Source organism: Drosophila grimshawi, unplaced genomic scaffold (assembly GCF_018153295.1).
Source record: "Drosophila grimshawi isolate 15287-2541.00 unplaced genomic scaffold, ASM1815329v1 contig_1377, whole genome shotgun sequence".
Classification (NCBI taxonomy): domain Eukaryota; kingdom Metazoa; phylum Arthropoda; class Insecta; order Diptera; family Drosophilidae; genus Drosophila; species Drosophila grimshawi.
In genome coordinates, this window is record NW_025062900.1 from 5814332 (window position 1) to 5829925 (window position 15594).

General features: G+C 35.9%; 1 protein-coding gene and 4 non-coding genes across 6 annotated transcripts in view; 2 read left to right on the forward strand and 3 right to left on the reverse strand.

Annotated features, from left to right (window-relative positions):
• LOC6561730 (myosin-J heavy chain) overlaps positions 1-15594 on the forward strand; it is a 79059-nt gene that overhangs the window by 41463 nt on the left and 22002 nt on the right. Inside the window, exons 3-4 of one of the 2 annotated variants that reach the window (XM_032736696.2) lie at positions 1491-1625; positions 7591-7761. In XM_032736696.2, the coding sequence (XP_032592587.1) occupies positions 1491-1625; positions 7591-7761 (306 nt within the window). Of the gene's footprint in view, positions 1-1490; positions 1626-7091; positions 7173-7590; positions 7762-15594 lie in introns of those variants that run through there. The other variant, XM_032736697.2, reaches the window with a different exon arrangement.
• On the forward strand, positions 3663-3733 carry Trnag-gcc. Its single transcript has one exon. It is a non-coding gene; the product is annotated as a tRNA-Gly (tRNA).
• On the reverse strand, positions 4297-4367 carry Trnag-gcc. The gene has a single exon. It is a non-coding gene; the product is annotated as a tRNA-Gly (tRNA).
• On the reverse strand, positions 4697-4767 carry Trnag-gcc. The gene has a single exon. It is a non-coding gene; the product is annotated as a tRNA-Gly (tRNA).
• Trnag-gcc lies at positions 5200-5270 on the reverse strand. Its single transcript has one exon. It is a non-coding gene; the product is annotated as a tRNA-Gly (tRNA).

Sequence of the window (15594 nt, forward strand, 5' to 3'; positions counted from 1 at the left end):
GTTGTCCGAGAGTTGAGAGTCGAGAGTCCAGTGCAATTAGCCGACAGCTAAAAATAAAATTTATTTGATTTTTTCATGTTGCGCTGGTTGCACTTATTGTTGCAGCTACTGTATGCAGACATTGTGCAACAACACGTTGCTGCAACACCAAATAAAAAGTGCGAGAACAACAAAACAGAACAAATTCTAAACCAATAGTTGTTCAGGGCTAGCAAAAATCCAATTTAAATGAACTATTTCATAAATTTTAATCAGAAAAACTATTCATATTGGAATTGACTTACAGCGCTTGATCTTTGCTAAAAATTTATTAAATCGTTTAAAGTACAGGTTTCAGTTTTATTGATAAATTTGCCTCTTAAAGACTCGCATTTTTTATGACAGTTGCAGGAGCTGTTGAGAGACAAAAATAAAAGAAACTCAGGAGCATTATTTTATTTACAAGCCAGCCCTATCGAATACAATGTATCGAATGCAATTTATCGATTGTTTAGCGTATAAACTGGGATTTCCTGTAAAAAAACTAAACTGTTGTCATCTTTTATAATGTTTTAAAATGTTGCTAAAAACATAACACAAATATTGTCTCATTTAAAAATGGCTTTTCAATCGATTTCCATAAGATATAGTTATTCGATTCGTATGATGTATGATTACTCATATGCTATCTGCAGCAAAAGGAAGTGCACTTGTTAAGTTTCAGCGCAACAGCTTCACTAAGAGCTGAGTTCACATAGGCACAAGGACATGGACAGACACTCAGCGGTCCCATTCTCACACATATATATAAATATGCTTTATAGGGTTGCCACTCGCCAGCAAAAGTACCATAATTTTATTCAATTTAAAGTTGCTCACCAAAAAAAAAGAAGAACTTTGGAGTAAATTGAAGCTGGGAACCACTTAGCAACGCTGCTACTTTATATGTGATATCATCTGCAGTATACACAACTGCCCAACGAGTTATGTCTGGATGTCATAATGCGCCTGTGTACATTATGTTTGCAGTAATAAAGCGCCCCCTGGCGTTGGCTGCATGCACTCGCATAGCATCAAATAATTTCACCCCTTTTTTGTTTTCCTCATTTCTCACACACAAATTTGCTGATGCTGGGAGAAAGGAGATACGAAGGGATACTGAGGGGAACAGCGGGGTAGACGAGAGTTACTTCAATTATGTGCAAGTGCTTTGTTTTAATCGACAAACATTGAAATGCAAATAGCGGGAATGCCACTGCCCCAAACTGAAATAAATTACATGGCGAGGGGGGGCGACACTAAACGTTTTCAAGTGCATGGCGGCATCTGTGTTTGAGTTATTAAATGGAAATGCGGCTCAAAACGAAACTCGACGTGTTTACGCATAAATTATGCAATATATATGAATATATATATATATATCTATGTGTGTGTGTATATCGATTACATGTAAATATGCGTTCACACTTAATAATCGTTTGTCTTCTGTCTCTGTCTCTCTATCTTTGCAGGAGCAGCCAAAAAGCGAGATGTTCGCAATTTGAGCATATCGCCAACGGATCTGGGACCGCCGCCAAAAACCCAACAGACCACAAAGGGACAATCGACACGCAACAAATCCACAACACCAACACCAATCGCAATACGTAAGTCTCTCCAAACAAAAATAATGAAATACAAAATTCCAAAGGGGTTTATATATCTTTAATCTCTCCAAGAAGTAAACCTCTTATTTATGTCACTTCTTATACGATTCGTTTAATGTTTCAGCAGGGTGTGTCTGTCTGATTAACGCTATTCTGTAGATGATATTCTATAGCCTTCAAATGGAAGTCTATCAAAAAATGTGCACTGATTATTATTGTGAAGTTTCTGCACGTTCTCAAATTTGGAAACTAATTTATCTTTTGACAGCTGCGAAAGATTTGTCTTGCTCAAAGAAAATAATAAGAAAGAACTGAATTAACCTGGGGTTGCCAACGATTTAATACTCTTTTAAGCAACCACAACTACAAGTTATCAAATATAGTGTCTCAATTTGAATAATATTTAATTAAACGACGGCAACATGAACAAAAAACCAATAAATATGAACTGAATTAACTTCGGGTTACACAAATCAATTTTTGAATAATTAGAGGAAGCTATAAGACATAGTTTTCTATCTAAAAACGTATCCATAAACTCCTTAAACTTACAACTGTAAAAGATAAAGAAAAAAGTTATTCGAATATACCGAATTATCATCTTATCAACTATATCATAAATAGATCTGATACATCAGACTCCAACACCAGTATTTCGAGAGAATAAAAAACAACAAAAGCCACTTTCAGTATTCAAAGAGTACTCATCTGTTGATGCTGATGATCAAGAGTGATTATAATTTATGAGTTCAGCTTGTGTGACATAATAATACTACCATTAAATATGAATACTTGTGACTGACATCAGCGGCTTTCGCAATCGGGATAAATTTAGAGTCCACTCCCTCAAAAAAACATCATCAAAATTCGCCTTAAAGTTTCAAGCAAAACGAAACGCATCAGCAGCTGCCATTGACAACTTTGATGGGGGTCTTTAGAGCTCAACACAACTATGTATATATATATATATATATATATATATATATATCTGTCTGCCTGGCAATTGTATCTGTGTATCATTCGCACTCCTTCAGCTGCACTGAGTCACTTTGGCCAGTGAGTCAGCTTTGTGGGCCAATTCAGTTTTCGCACTCGCCACACAGATTTCGGTTTTCGGTTTTCAGTTTTCTGATTTCAGATCCCAGCTGTCTCTGGGCCAATTCGCAGTTTCTAGCCCCGTTTATGCGCCATTAGCCACGCCCCCATTGTGCGGGTGCCCCCAAAAACTCAATTGCTTAGTTTTGTGCAAATCATTCGAGGTGATGACCCCAAAACAAAACACACACACACACACACAAATACCATCATCACTCACCGGAGCAGCAACGATTGCGCAATTTAAATTTAACTGAAAAGAAGAAGAAAAGGGCATTCAAAAAGAGTGTTTGTGTTGAGTGTTGTTTTTCCAAGTGTATATTCGTTGAGCGACACTTTTTTGAGTGTAACCACTGTTGACTCGATTAAGATTGATGTGACGTGGATTGATTTAGTTCCTCGTTTTTCTACATGCTTTTATTATGTATGGTTTTTGCTAGGCACTTTCTCAAAGCTAAGTATTTTGTTTGTGCCTTTTCATGAATTTTAATTGTTTTAGTTTTTGAATTTTACTTGCTCAGCTAAATCTATAAATTTCTCCATGGTTTTTCCTCTTTTCTCGTTTTTCATTTAAATCTAAATATTTTTCCGATACATAAATAATGTAGTCCATTCCATTTATATATTGCTTTCACACATCTATATATATTCAATACAATTGGCAACCAGTTCATGCTTTCTTGCTTAACATTATATTTTTTTCCCCATTTTTCACTTAGCAATCTGGCATTGCATAATACATAATTACATTATCGCTCGTCTGTCGGTTGTTTTTTGTATTTTTTGTGGATTTTTGAGTGCTTTCATTTATTTATCAGCTGATATGAATTGATTTGATTTACACAAATAAAAAAATCCAGTTGCAAACTATTTTTGGCCGCCACTTTCCGGTTTTGAACTCTGCAAATGTCTTTTGGCCATTTCGTGTGGATCGCGCCACAAGCATCGGTGGTTCAGTGGTAGAATGCTCGCCTGCCACGCGGGCGGCCCGGGTTCGATTCCCGGCCGATGCAAAATAACTTTTTTAATTTTCTTAATTCGTCGTCTTTTGTGTGAGTTGTGCATAAATTACTTTAAATGGACGAATTTGCATTTTTACTCACCGAAACTAAATTGCTCAAATATTGTCGCATTAAGTCGTCGGTACATAAGCTCCCCCCTACCTCCCCTCTCCTCCTCACTCCCTCTACTGTTGTTGTTCCCCCTGCATTTGATCTGGACATTCTATTTTTATTGCCCCCAAGCAACAACAACAACTCAACAAGAAGCAAAGCCAGCAGACTAAATTTAATTTACTCGCACTATCGCGCATGTTTTTCCAGTTATTTGCACATGAATACCCAAAGAGGAATAGAAAGAGAAGCACAACCTTTTGTTGCAAACGTGTTTTGCATTTATGCAAACACAATTCCCAAGCGAGCAGCCATTTTCGGTCTATTGTTTAACTTGGACAACACGCAGTGGCCTCCTTTAAACTATTTCTCTTCAGCTATTTGCGGCATTCGCAACTTTTAAGATATATGTCTTAACTTTCAATAAGTTACTAAATACCACAAAAAAGAAAAAAAAGTAAATTTGCATCGGCCGGGAATCGAACCCGGGCCGCCCGCGTGGCAGGCGAGCATTCTACCACTGAACCACCGATGCTCTCATAATATATGCGACAAAATACGCCGTTATTAAGTTAACCCGTATACGATTTGAGATTAGTCTGTCGAACTAAATCTTTATGACTTTACTGAGCTCAAAAAACTAAATAAATTCCATAGCATTAAGTGGGTTTGTTGATCTCTCGACTTCACATTCTTCTGAGAATTGACAAAAAGCACGTCTCTGACATCTCAGAGTCCATATTTCTCAGAATATGTGACTATTTTTAATAATTAGTTGTTATTTTTAAGCTATAATTATATTCTAATTAGTGGAAAACTAGCAAATGGGCTTTTTTAAGTATGCTAGATCAAAAAAGTTATTCTTGCATCGGCCGGGAATCGAACCCGGGCCGCCCGCGTGGCAGGCGAGCATTCTACCACTGAACCACCGATGCTTCTGTGTGGGAAGCGTCAAAATTTTGACTGATAAACCTAATGGCTCTTCAATTTACTGACCCCATTTAAATATTTTTAATGAACCATAAACTAGGCCAAATCTATATATTGTCATTCTTCTCCTAAAGATTCTTCTCTAGGGAGTAGCATAATTATGAATAAATGTTGTCTTCTTCTATATGATAACTGGCCGATATCTAAAATGGTAATATCTACTACTGATTGTTAAAGCTTACAATAGATTTATTTATTGAATAATAATAAGATTCAGTACTGGCAGTTGAAGAATGTTTCCCTCCAATTAGCTTACAATTGAATACGTATATTTCTCCCCTAGCATAGCTGTACCAATTTTACAGATCTGCGCTAGTTCCCAAAATAAAATCTCAACAAATAAGAAAAATTAAATCTTGCAGAAAAAAAGTTGTTTCTGCATCGGCCGGGAATCGAACCCGGGCCGCCCGCGTGGCAGGCGAGCATTCTACCACTGAACCACCGATGCTTGCTTAAGAAAATGCGCCCAAAAACTGTACATCAATGCAAATGCAGCTTCTCCTCTCTCTTCTCTTCTCTTCCCTTCTCTTTGTGTTTGACTGCGTGTTGAGCCAATCGCAATTCTTCTGCTTCGTTTAGCTGTTGCCTTTTGGCGGCTTTTTAAGGCGCCGTCTTTAAAATCGCTTGTGGCAATTGTAATGTAATTCTTGCAATTGAACTGCTCAGTATTCAAGTCGATGTGCACACATAATAACAATAATAATAATGATAATAAAATGCGCGTAGGTTAAAACGTGCCTCTGAATTGGCCCACGTATTTTTTTTTTGCACTTTGCTGTTGAGTTGATGAAAGGCGGCTTATTTTGTCAACACTTTTGCCAGTTGCAGTTGGAGTTGAGATCACAGCTGTGCAGATCCGGTTATAATTGAGCATTGGCTAATTGCTTATCAGTGATGAGTGGAGAGCAGTGATTGCAACAAGGATGCCCTCTTGCTGTCTCACTCTCTCCTTGCCTCTTTGCCAGTTTGCCAGTTTGCATTAACTTGTTGTTAGCCTTGGCAGCTGCCTTTTTAAGCGCCGACATTGGCCGCAACATTGCAACAACTTCTCCCTGTATTTTGTTGTTTTGTTTTTCTTCTTTATTGTTTTCTTTTGTTTATTTCTGTTTTTGGCGTCTTATTGTTGTTGTTGTTGCACATTTGCGGCCTAGACTTGTACTAGCCATTTATGGCTTCTGGCTTGTGCTCTCCACCCCCTTCTCCCCTATCTCTACACCTCCTTTGTTTCTGCTTCTTTTAGCTACTTGCGGTTAGCATTGAACAACAACAACAACAAATAAAAAGCGCGACAACTTTTTTTGTCGTGCACTCGCAAATTAACTAAAACAATATAAAAAAAGAAAACAAATACATAAAATAAAAATAAAAGAGATAATCGCAGTGAGGTCAGCAGCAGCAGCAGCAGTTCCAGCTCTAACTCCTGCCCCCCTCTGCTTTCCTCCTCTCAAGCAAATCAAAGTAAATTATGCTAATTATTTGGAGATGCAAAGAGAGCAGCTGCGCTCTTAAATTCGCTGGCGATCAGCTGCTTGAGCACCACATATGTTGCTGCAACATGTGCACTGCTTGTCTTCACTCTCAACTGCTTGCTGGCAGCATTTATTTATTTGTTTACGCTCATTAGCTATTATTTTTCAGTGAATTCTAGCTTGTTGTCGAATATTTTTGTAATTTAGCGCTTGCATTGCCTTAAGCTGGCTCTTATTGCTAAGTTCTCTCTTAAGCATAAATTGGCCTGCTCTGATCTACTCTTAGCAACAAATTGCACTGCTTGCTTATTTGCTCTTTGCTGGCACTCTCTTAAGCCTAAATTGAACGCTGTCAACACTCGCCAGTTAGCAACATGTTGCACTGCTTGCACTTACTCCGTTACAAGTGTTTATTATTGCTGCTTCTCAACATGCTGCAGCTACAAAGAATGCTGCACTGCTTGCAACTGGCATGCAATGCTCCCCCGTCCCCCTCAGCAACAAAGCGAGCAGCAGGTGTTTATTTCATTATTTATTTGTATTTATTTTTGTTGTTGCCGTGTTCTGAAAAACTCTGAAAAACTGGTTTATTTCAAATTTCGTGCTCTGTTTTCTTCTTTGCTGCGCTCCCTGCCATTGCTTTGATAGGCAGGCAACGAAAAACAGGAAAAAAAATTTAGCTCTTGTTAATTATAGTTGTTACAAATTCAGAGTAGGCACTGTAACAAGTGTAATTTATCTAAATTATACAGTTTTATTTTATTTTTAACTATAAAATGTAAGTTTTTTATTATTTGAGAAGAAAATGGAGTTCTGTTTTTTTGGAAAGATCGTTAAATGGTACAACTGCAAATCGGATATCAATATCAGCAATACAAATCGTGAGTGATCTGAGAAATTCACTTAAACATCAACAAATAAGTCAAAATTCGTTGCTGTTGGTCAATTTTTGTGGCTGCCTCAAAATATGCTACGATTTGTGCCTGTAAATGAGATGTGATTTATATTTTGATGTGTGAATTGATAAACGGTTTGTTTTATGCCTGAAAAGGATTAAGTTCATTTTAAAAGAATCCTTAAATGGCAGTGGGAAATGAACTTGAAGCTAAGCAATAGAAAAATAAATTTGCGAACCATTTAAATACTTTTAGTACTACTTGGAATACTTATTCTACTTTTAATACTTATACTCTTTATACTTATTGTAATTTTTATCCAGTAAGTTAATTCTAAAAAAAATGAAACTTAAAATTCTCTAATTCTCTCTCTCTCTCTCTTTGCTCTTTGCTCTTTTTGCAGAGAAACGCCCAGTAATAAATGGCTCTGCGAGCAAAGGATCTGTCCCAGCAAAGGCAACAACTCCACAAAAGGCAACCAAAATTAATGCAACAATCGCAACAGTTGCAACAGCAACAACAATTATAAATAATAAAAATGGCACAAAGACTTTGTCGGCAGACATTTCAGAAGGTAAGTTTTATATCAAATTCAAAAAACACCAAAAATCAAATCAAAAACTGAAATTCGCTTTGGGCTTAAAGTGTATTTCAATTGTTTTCCAATTCGATTTCGAGACGATTTTGTGAAAGCATCGCAAATGGCTTAAAAACCAAAAAAACCAAAAGACCAAAAACCAATTTTGACTTTTGTTTGACAACTGATTGAGCGGTTTTTGCTGCCCGACAACAAACCACCAAAAACATTTGCTACAGTTGCACAAAAAGTTAATAAACTTTTGGCCTAAACACGCACACACACACACACACACTCAAGCACACACACACACTCAAATTAAGCTCCTGGGTCTATTTTTGGGTCTTTTGCCAGTTTTTTGACTTTGAGTCGCGCAACTTTTCTAATTAATACTAATGCGTTTAATTAGGCTTTGGGGGGGGCATGCAACAGCTTAGCGTACCTACTTGCCACCACCTTTGTTGCGTGTGGCATAAATATTACTTGCCTCAGCACAATTAAGATGTATTTTAAGGTATTTTGTACACATTCCATTCAAAATTAATAAAACATTTGAGCAAAAGTATTCAACAGGCAGAAGAAAACCTCTCTGACTTAATAAAGTATATATATATTCCTGATTAGCATTAGCAAATGAGTCTATATAGCCGTGTTCATCTTAATATCTGCCGATCTTGACTATAGAGTCAGGGAGTTGGAACATAAGATCAAGTTTAGAGAATCATATATTCACGAATTATACAGTATTGCTTTCAGGGTATCTCCTAGTCGAGCTCTCTCGACTACAATATTCTTACTTGCTATGTTGAACTTGTTGGGCGGCACCTGTTTCCAAGTAAAGTGTCGAAGCGAAAACAACTCAACTAATTTTCAATGGCAAAAGTTGAGGCACAAAACTGTGTGATTCAATTGAGGTGTGTGTTGTTGTTATGTGTGTAATAAAAAGTAATATATATATATATATATTCGATTTTTGCTGAGTCTAAATGTAATTTAAAATTGCCACTTTAACTCACTCTTAGGTGGATTTAAGTTCTGTTATCAGTTTATATTTAGGGAACTAGAGATCTTGCCTGATAAAAATCTTCACTTCAAAAGTGAATTTAATTTGCTTCAAATTCTCAGCTAACATTTGAAATTACTTTTTAGCTAAAAATTAACTCGAACTCAAACAAAAATGTTTCATAAAAATCTTTGGTGTAGCCAAATTTACTTTTAACATGTTTGGTTAAAGTCTTTTGTTAATTTCAAATATTTCCCGCTGAGTCTTTATCCATTAACCTTTTTGTGTACCTTTTTATGAACTTTTTATTTAAAGACTAACATTAATTTTTAGGGGAAAAACTTCTTTAAAATATTATTCACTTCTTCGATTTCTATTCATAATTAACCCAATCGAAATTCGATTTGTATTTGAAAATGTAATTAAAAGAATATGTTGAGCAAATATTGTGGTTTCTCTTATTTACTACTTACTTACTAGTGGATAATTTCTAGTACTTTAAGCGAAATCAAATTTCAACTTTCATTCTGATTTATGCTCATTACTCATAAATCTCACGTATTTTATATTTCACAAAATCCGCTGGCTACTCGTGTTCTACATAATGTCCCAAAGCACAGCCGCACACTTGCCTCATTTCTCACTGCCCACCATTGCACCACCCCCACGAACTCACACCAAGTCACCAAGTTGTTTATGTGCCACAAAGTGGCACGTTGCCATTTCGCCGCGCTCGACTCTTTGATGTTCAACGAGTTGTGTGCGCTTTTCATATGTACTACATATATAACTGTTTCTCTGGGGGGAGGGGAGGGGCATTAAGCCCTGCCTCCCCTTCTTGTCCCTCGCTGTGGCCATTTCAGCCTGGATAGTTGTACTTGTGCCTTGTTTTGGCCTATTGAAGTTAAATTGTTTGTATAATGATTTTAGCCTTGACTTTAGCGGGTGCCCAAACCACAGGAGTTATGCGCTGCTTAGCGAGTGCAGCAACCCAACCACACTAATTACCCAAAGAGTTATTTAAGCTTAAACGGAAACAGTTTAAACAATAATTTGCTGACAAATTCATATAGTTAAAAGAAGTAGCAAAAGACAAAAAGTTTTAATTAGCAGATGGGAAAGATATTAGCCAAAAAAAAACAAATTGGCTTTAGATAGAAAAATATGCTTCTTGTGCAACATAAAATGAAACTTGCACTCAAATTGCACTGCAAATTTTAAATAGGTAATATCAAAATATTATTAAATCAGATTTTCTTGTGGCACTAGATTAATTAATATATTTTTAAATTTATTTTATATAAAGTTTTAATTTTAAGCTAACTTATATTAAGCAGCAATGGCAACCAAGGTGCTCCAAAATACAAGAATTAATTGATTTAACTGAGTTAATTATTTTCTGGTAGGACTAGTTTAGTTAGTTAGGATTACTGCTCCAGTAAAACAATACTCAATCATCTTCCCGACGTTGACTAGCACTAAAAGCAAACTGCTTGCACTGCTTGCTAGTCAAACTGTTATTTATTGCTTTCCACACTAAAAGCGACATGCGTTCAATTAAGTTGTCACTTAATTTGATTGTGTTATTAATATATAAAAATAAATAAATGAAAACAAGGAAAGCACAAATCTTGAGCACGCCAACTATTTTCGCTTGGTTACTCGTTTAATTTTATCTCATGTTCACACACACACACACAAAGACACACAAGCAGAGAAGTTCATTGATTTCGTTGTGGGTCTCTTCATGTTTTATGGCCATTTTTCACGCTTTCATTCGATTAATTGATGAATGCGGTGTCAAAGCATTTGTCGCTCCCCAATTTGAGCTGAGCTCAGCCCCGCTCATTTCCTCTCTCTCTCTCTCTCTTTCTCGCTCTGCCCCCCTCCAGCTCATCATTTGCAAATGATGGCAAAAAAATAAAAAAAAAAAACAAGTTAATGACCGACAAATAGTAGAAGAAAACCTGCAAAAGCAACACGCACCTTTTTCATCATTTTCATTTTTTTATAAACTTTTACTTTTTCCATTTTGCTCGTCATGCGTAACAATAAAAATTTAGTAAATAAACCACCCACACAACAAATATCTTATAATCGTCATCGTCAATCGTCAATCATTAATCGTCAAATCGAATAAAATGACAGAAAAAAATTGATTATTTGCGGCGAAATTTGCATTTTGTTCAATTGACTTTGCTTACGATCATTAACTTCAGCTAATCAATTATAAAATGATATTTTTTTAAATTTATTAAATACTTGTATCTGAAATTTAGATGCCGGCGGGCTTACTTTCATCTGCAGGAGTATTTAATAATAGTCAGCGTGCCTAATTTAGTAGTTCTTTTTAGTTTCTCACTTCTGATTATATTTATTAATTCATATTTCATTTTTATTTCCTGTTTGTTATTATTATTATTAATTCTATTGGGATACCTGCACTGTGAGCTACTCGATCTATTGTGAGCCTATAGCTCCTTCATCAACCCCAGTTCTAGCACGAAGAATGCGAGAATCTTTGCTGGGTTGAGAGCTTCTTGTCTTTGAAACTCATAACATGCATTCCTAGGATGCTGCATCTTCTGCTTAAGATTATAGCCACCCAAAAGATATCTGTCTCTGGCTTGTCGGAGGCCTGGTGTCTCTGCCCAGTCTCTGCCCAGTATTTCTTCGTTTCTAAGTTCTAAGAGCAAATTTAGAGCACAACGACGTTGTCTAAGTATCGAGCATAGACTGCTGCCGAATTGCTACGGTAGGTTTATTGAAAACTTCTAAATTATCTTACAGCTATATACAATTATTCTTATCATACTTGGGACATTATCTAGGCACATATTTACTGCTACAAATGCGTCTAGACTCATTATCCTATCAGTTCGAAGAACTCTTATCGCGGTTTTATTACGGTCATGACTGGTGCCGCGTACGTGTTTGTTTACCCTTCGATGAGAATCCTGCTTGGTTATCTTACAATTCGAGGATTGAACACGTATTGTGAGTTTTCCTATGCCACAAAACAGTTCTGGCCCTGTTAGGTGCCTCTCTGCTCCCATTTGCTGTTTTCTGCCACTTTTCTTTTATTGTTTTCCAATAAAAAAAAAGAGTCAATTCTAGCCAAAGTTACAAAATGTTTTACTTTCGTCATCGCTTCTCACAAAGTGTGTCACATAAAAAAAGAAGTTACAAGTGTTAAAGTCAATTAAACAGTTTACAAATTAATCATTAATGCTGCAAATATTGCTGAACTGTGCAGTTGAGTATTGTTTATTAAGTGTGCCATTTAAGAAATCGGCAAATTATTGCACAAGCTTAATTTGGCATGACAAATAAAAATATGAAAAAATGCAGATTTTATTTTTTTCATCTGATTTGCAAACAAACAAAAACTTGGCTCAAAAGCCAAAGATGTAAAGCCAAAAACAAAACAAAACCAAAACCAAAACTGAAACCAAAAAGTCGATTGCATAAATTGCTGAGCAAACTAAAGCGAGCCGTGTGGAGAATAGGTGCGGGGTGCGAAGGGGGGGAGGGATTCGTGTAATTGAATTTTTGAATATTTTATGGGACAGCGTGAGAACTGCGTTATATATGGCAATCATTTTTAATATCTTTTTTAACTTTAAGAAAAAAAAGGTGGGAAAATTGCCAAGTCAACTTTAAAGTACGCAATCACCGAAAAAATCAAGAAAAAAAGAGTTGCTGCAGCAGCAGGGGGGAATAATTTAAGCAATTTTGGACACTTTCAAAACAGATTTCAACTATTGTCAAATGTTATATAAAAAAAGGGCACATTTCCTGTGTAATACTTTCAATTTGCAATCACAATCACATGCGAATATGCTTTATATATATATATAGATATATACATTATATCCGGCACGCTATTCGTGTCTATGCTGATTGTAGCATACATAGGAAAGGGGATTACGACTTTATAATGATGTTTGACGCTTGCTTTTAAAGAGTTTTCGGTAAAAGTATGCAACAGACATAAGAAAGCTTCCACGACCCCATCAAGTATATCATTTATATTCCTGATTAGCATCATAGACATATTTCGTTAGTCTGGAAACATATTAGAGACTTCAATTAAAGAAAATATAGAGTTCAATACACCCAACGCAGCTGAACTTTATTTTGTTTTAACGATACATTTTTTAACATATATCTTTATGTATAAGCCTGAACTTGATACTGATCACAATCAAACAAGAGCGTTTGAGGAACCCGGAAGAAACTCGCTAAAATACATCAAATATATAGCAATAATATGTAAACTATTCAAAAATATATCTCAGACATACAATACTTGTTAGGTAAAGACTTGCTCTCAGGGTATCTGCTTACTTGTTCTGTTTTTATTTATTGACTTTTTATCGTTGCTCGTTTTACCTTATTTATTACTTTTTGAAAAGTATTCCCAGCTCATGCAGATAATTATTGGCCAGATTAAACAGAAATCACTTGACAATGAAGCCATCTATTTCGGCTCTTCAAAAGCAGCACTTAACTGAATATTTAATTGACTTTATTAGAGCAGCTCCGCTTCGTCTTTATGGGTTTCCTTTCATAATTTGCTTATTACTTTTTTCTGGTAATTGTGCACTCCTATTTTAATCAATTTCGAATCATATTTTTAATGAATATCTGCTCATTGCTATTATTATTATTATTATATTGAGGTAACACAAAATTGGCAAAAATAAATTGGGGTTAATCAGTTTTTTAAGCGGGGAATTACATGCAAAATCCATTCTATTTGCCTAGAGATTTATGTGAGTAATTTTAATAAAATTGTATTTATTTCTCTGCTTTTTTTGCTGTTATAATTAAACGAGTCTCTTAACTTGGCTTACAAGTGGAGCATGGCTGTTAATGAGCAGCTCTGCTCTAATTTTTAAATCTGTATCTTTCTTTTTGTCTGCTTGTTGCTGGCTTCTGTCAGTCATTGGCTATTCCAGGCCAGGCCCAAAATAAAACTAAACAACAACAACAACAACTGCTGCTGACTACTTGGTCTATCTGCCTCCCTTACTCCCCTCCCCCCGTTGTTGCTGTTGGCCAAGTGTGACGCGAAAGTCACGGCGACGACTTTGCAAAATGACAATGTCTACAATTACAGCCAACCTTTTTCTCTCTGGCCATATAAGCCACAAGCGAAAAACCAGCGAAAGGGGGAAATGGCCGAAACACACTCTTTTTGCTGTTGTTGTTTTTGCCCGTCAAGTGAAAAGCATAATTACAAATATATCTATGCGCATATCTATGCTGTTAATTAACTATTAGCCATTAAATTCTTCTTCCTCAAACCACAATCAAATTGCAAAAAACAATTTGTTTCTTTTTTCCTGTGTGGCTCGCCAAGTTTTGTGACTTTTTCTCAGTTTCTTGTGATTTACTGGTAGTAAAAGTTGATCTTAGATTAAAAGAGTTTTTTTTATGTATTTTTCTGACTGATTGCTTGCAAAAAGAAAGAACATTATTTATACTCTGATAGGAAGGTATTCATTTATTTATTTATTCAATGTGGACTAAAAAAAGGTTTTTATAAATGAAAATTTCGTTTAGATTTAAAATTAAAATTTGTCTATGATCGCATCAGGCATAATTTCAATGGTAAATTGGGGACTAGAAAAGCGATAAAAATCTATAATTGTAAATCGATAAATTCGTATATGTATCATATAGTTAAAGCTAGAGTCATTCAAGTTGGAGGGTAGATGGCCTATGAACTAAACTTAAAGATTCTCATGGCTTTTTTTCTAGACATGCACTGTTGGAAAATCTTAGATATATCTCAGTTTTGGAGTAGTAATCAGGGGTACAGATTAATATAAGATCGATAAATAAAAGCTATATTAACGATTAATCAATGAACGAAGCTAGCAATAAACATTTTTGACAGTTATTAGTTAACTCAGCTGGTATTCGACTTCTAACAGAGTATTCCCCAGTCAACTGCAAAGCTCTCACTTGTTCCTAATGAGGAATAAGCGTATTATGAAGTTTTGCAAACTCTGAAAACTTGGCTGCAATCAAAATTAAACCGATAAACCGATTAACGATAGCAACCCCCCCTCACGAGAACAATGCTGTACATAAAAATTTGTAAGCTCGCTTTTCGCTCGAGAGATTTGATGAGATATTGAAATGTACAATTTGTGTTTTGTTAGTTGTGTTATTATTTCGGCTTGCTCAAGTCGAGCTTTCAATTTCCGAGTCAAAGTCACATTTCTTGCCATTTGGTTAGATAACATTTGCCAGTTGTTTTGTCTTTTGCTTTGTCTACTAATAATCTATTACTTTATGCTATTTTTTTTTTTATTGTTTTTTATGTTTCTTATGCATAATTACAATTGGGTTTATATCCCCACCTACTTTTCCTCATAGCAGCACTTACAATTTTTATATATTTGCTTTTGCGTTATTTGCTATTGTTGTTGTTGTTGTTGTTTTTTTGTGCATTTCTCTTTACATAAGCTTTGAAGTTGTACATTTTGTTGTTGTTGTTGTTTGTTATGCTTTGAGCGCCGTTATTTCGGCTTTTGGCGCTGCCGTCGCCTGTGGCTTGAAGTTAGTCGCGCGTCGCGCTTGCAAACAAACAGACGTTTTCTGCGCCGAGCCTTAGTTTATTTTATTGCGTTGTCTGCGTCGTCTGAGTGCGAAGAAAGAAAGAGTGTTCAAAAGAGGGAGAGAGAGAACGAGCACGAACGAGACTGTTGCGTCGCGCTGCCTGCTGTGTATAACACTTTTGCGTGGACTACAGTTTGACAAGCATTCGATTCTAGCTATTGCGCCTGCGCCTTCGTCTCTCTCTCTTTGCT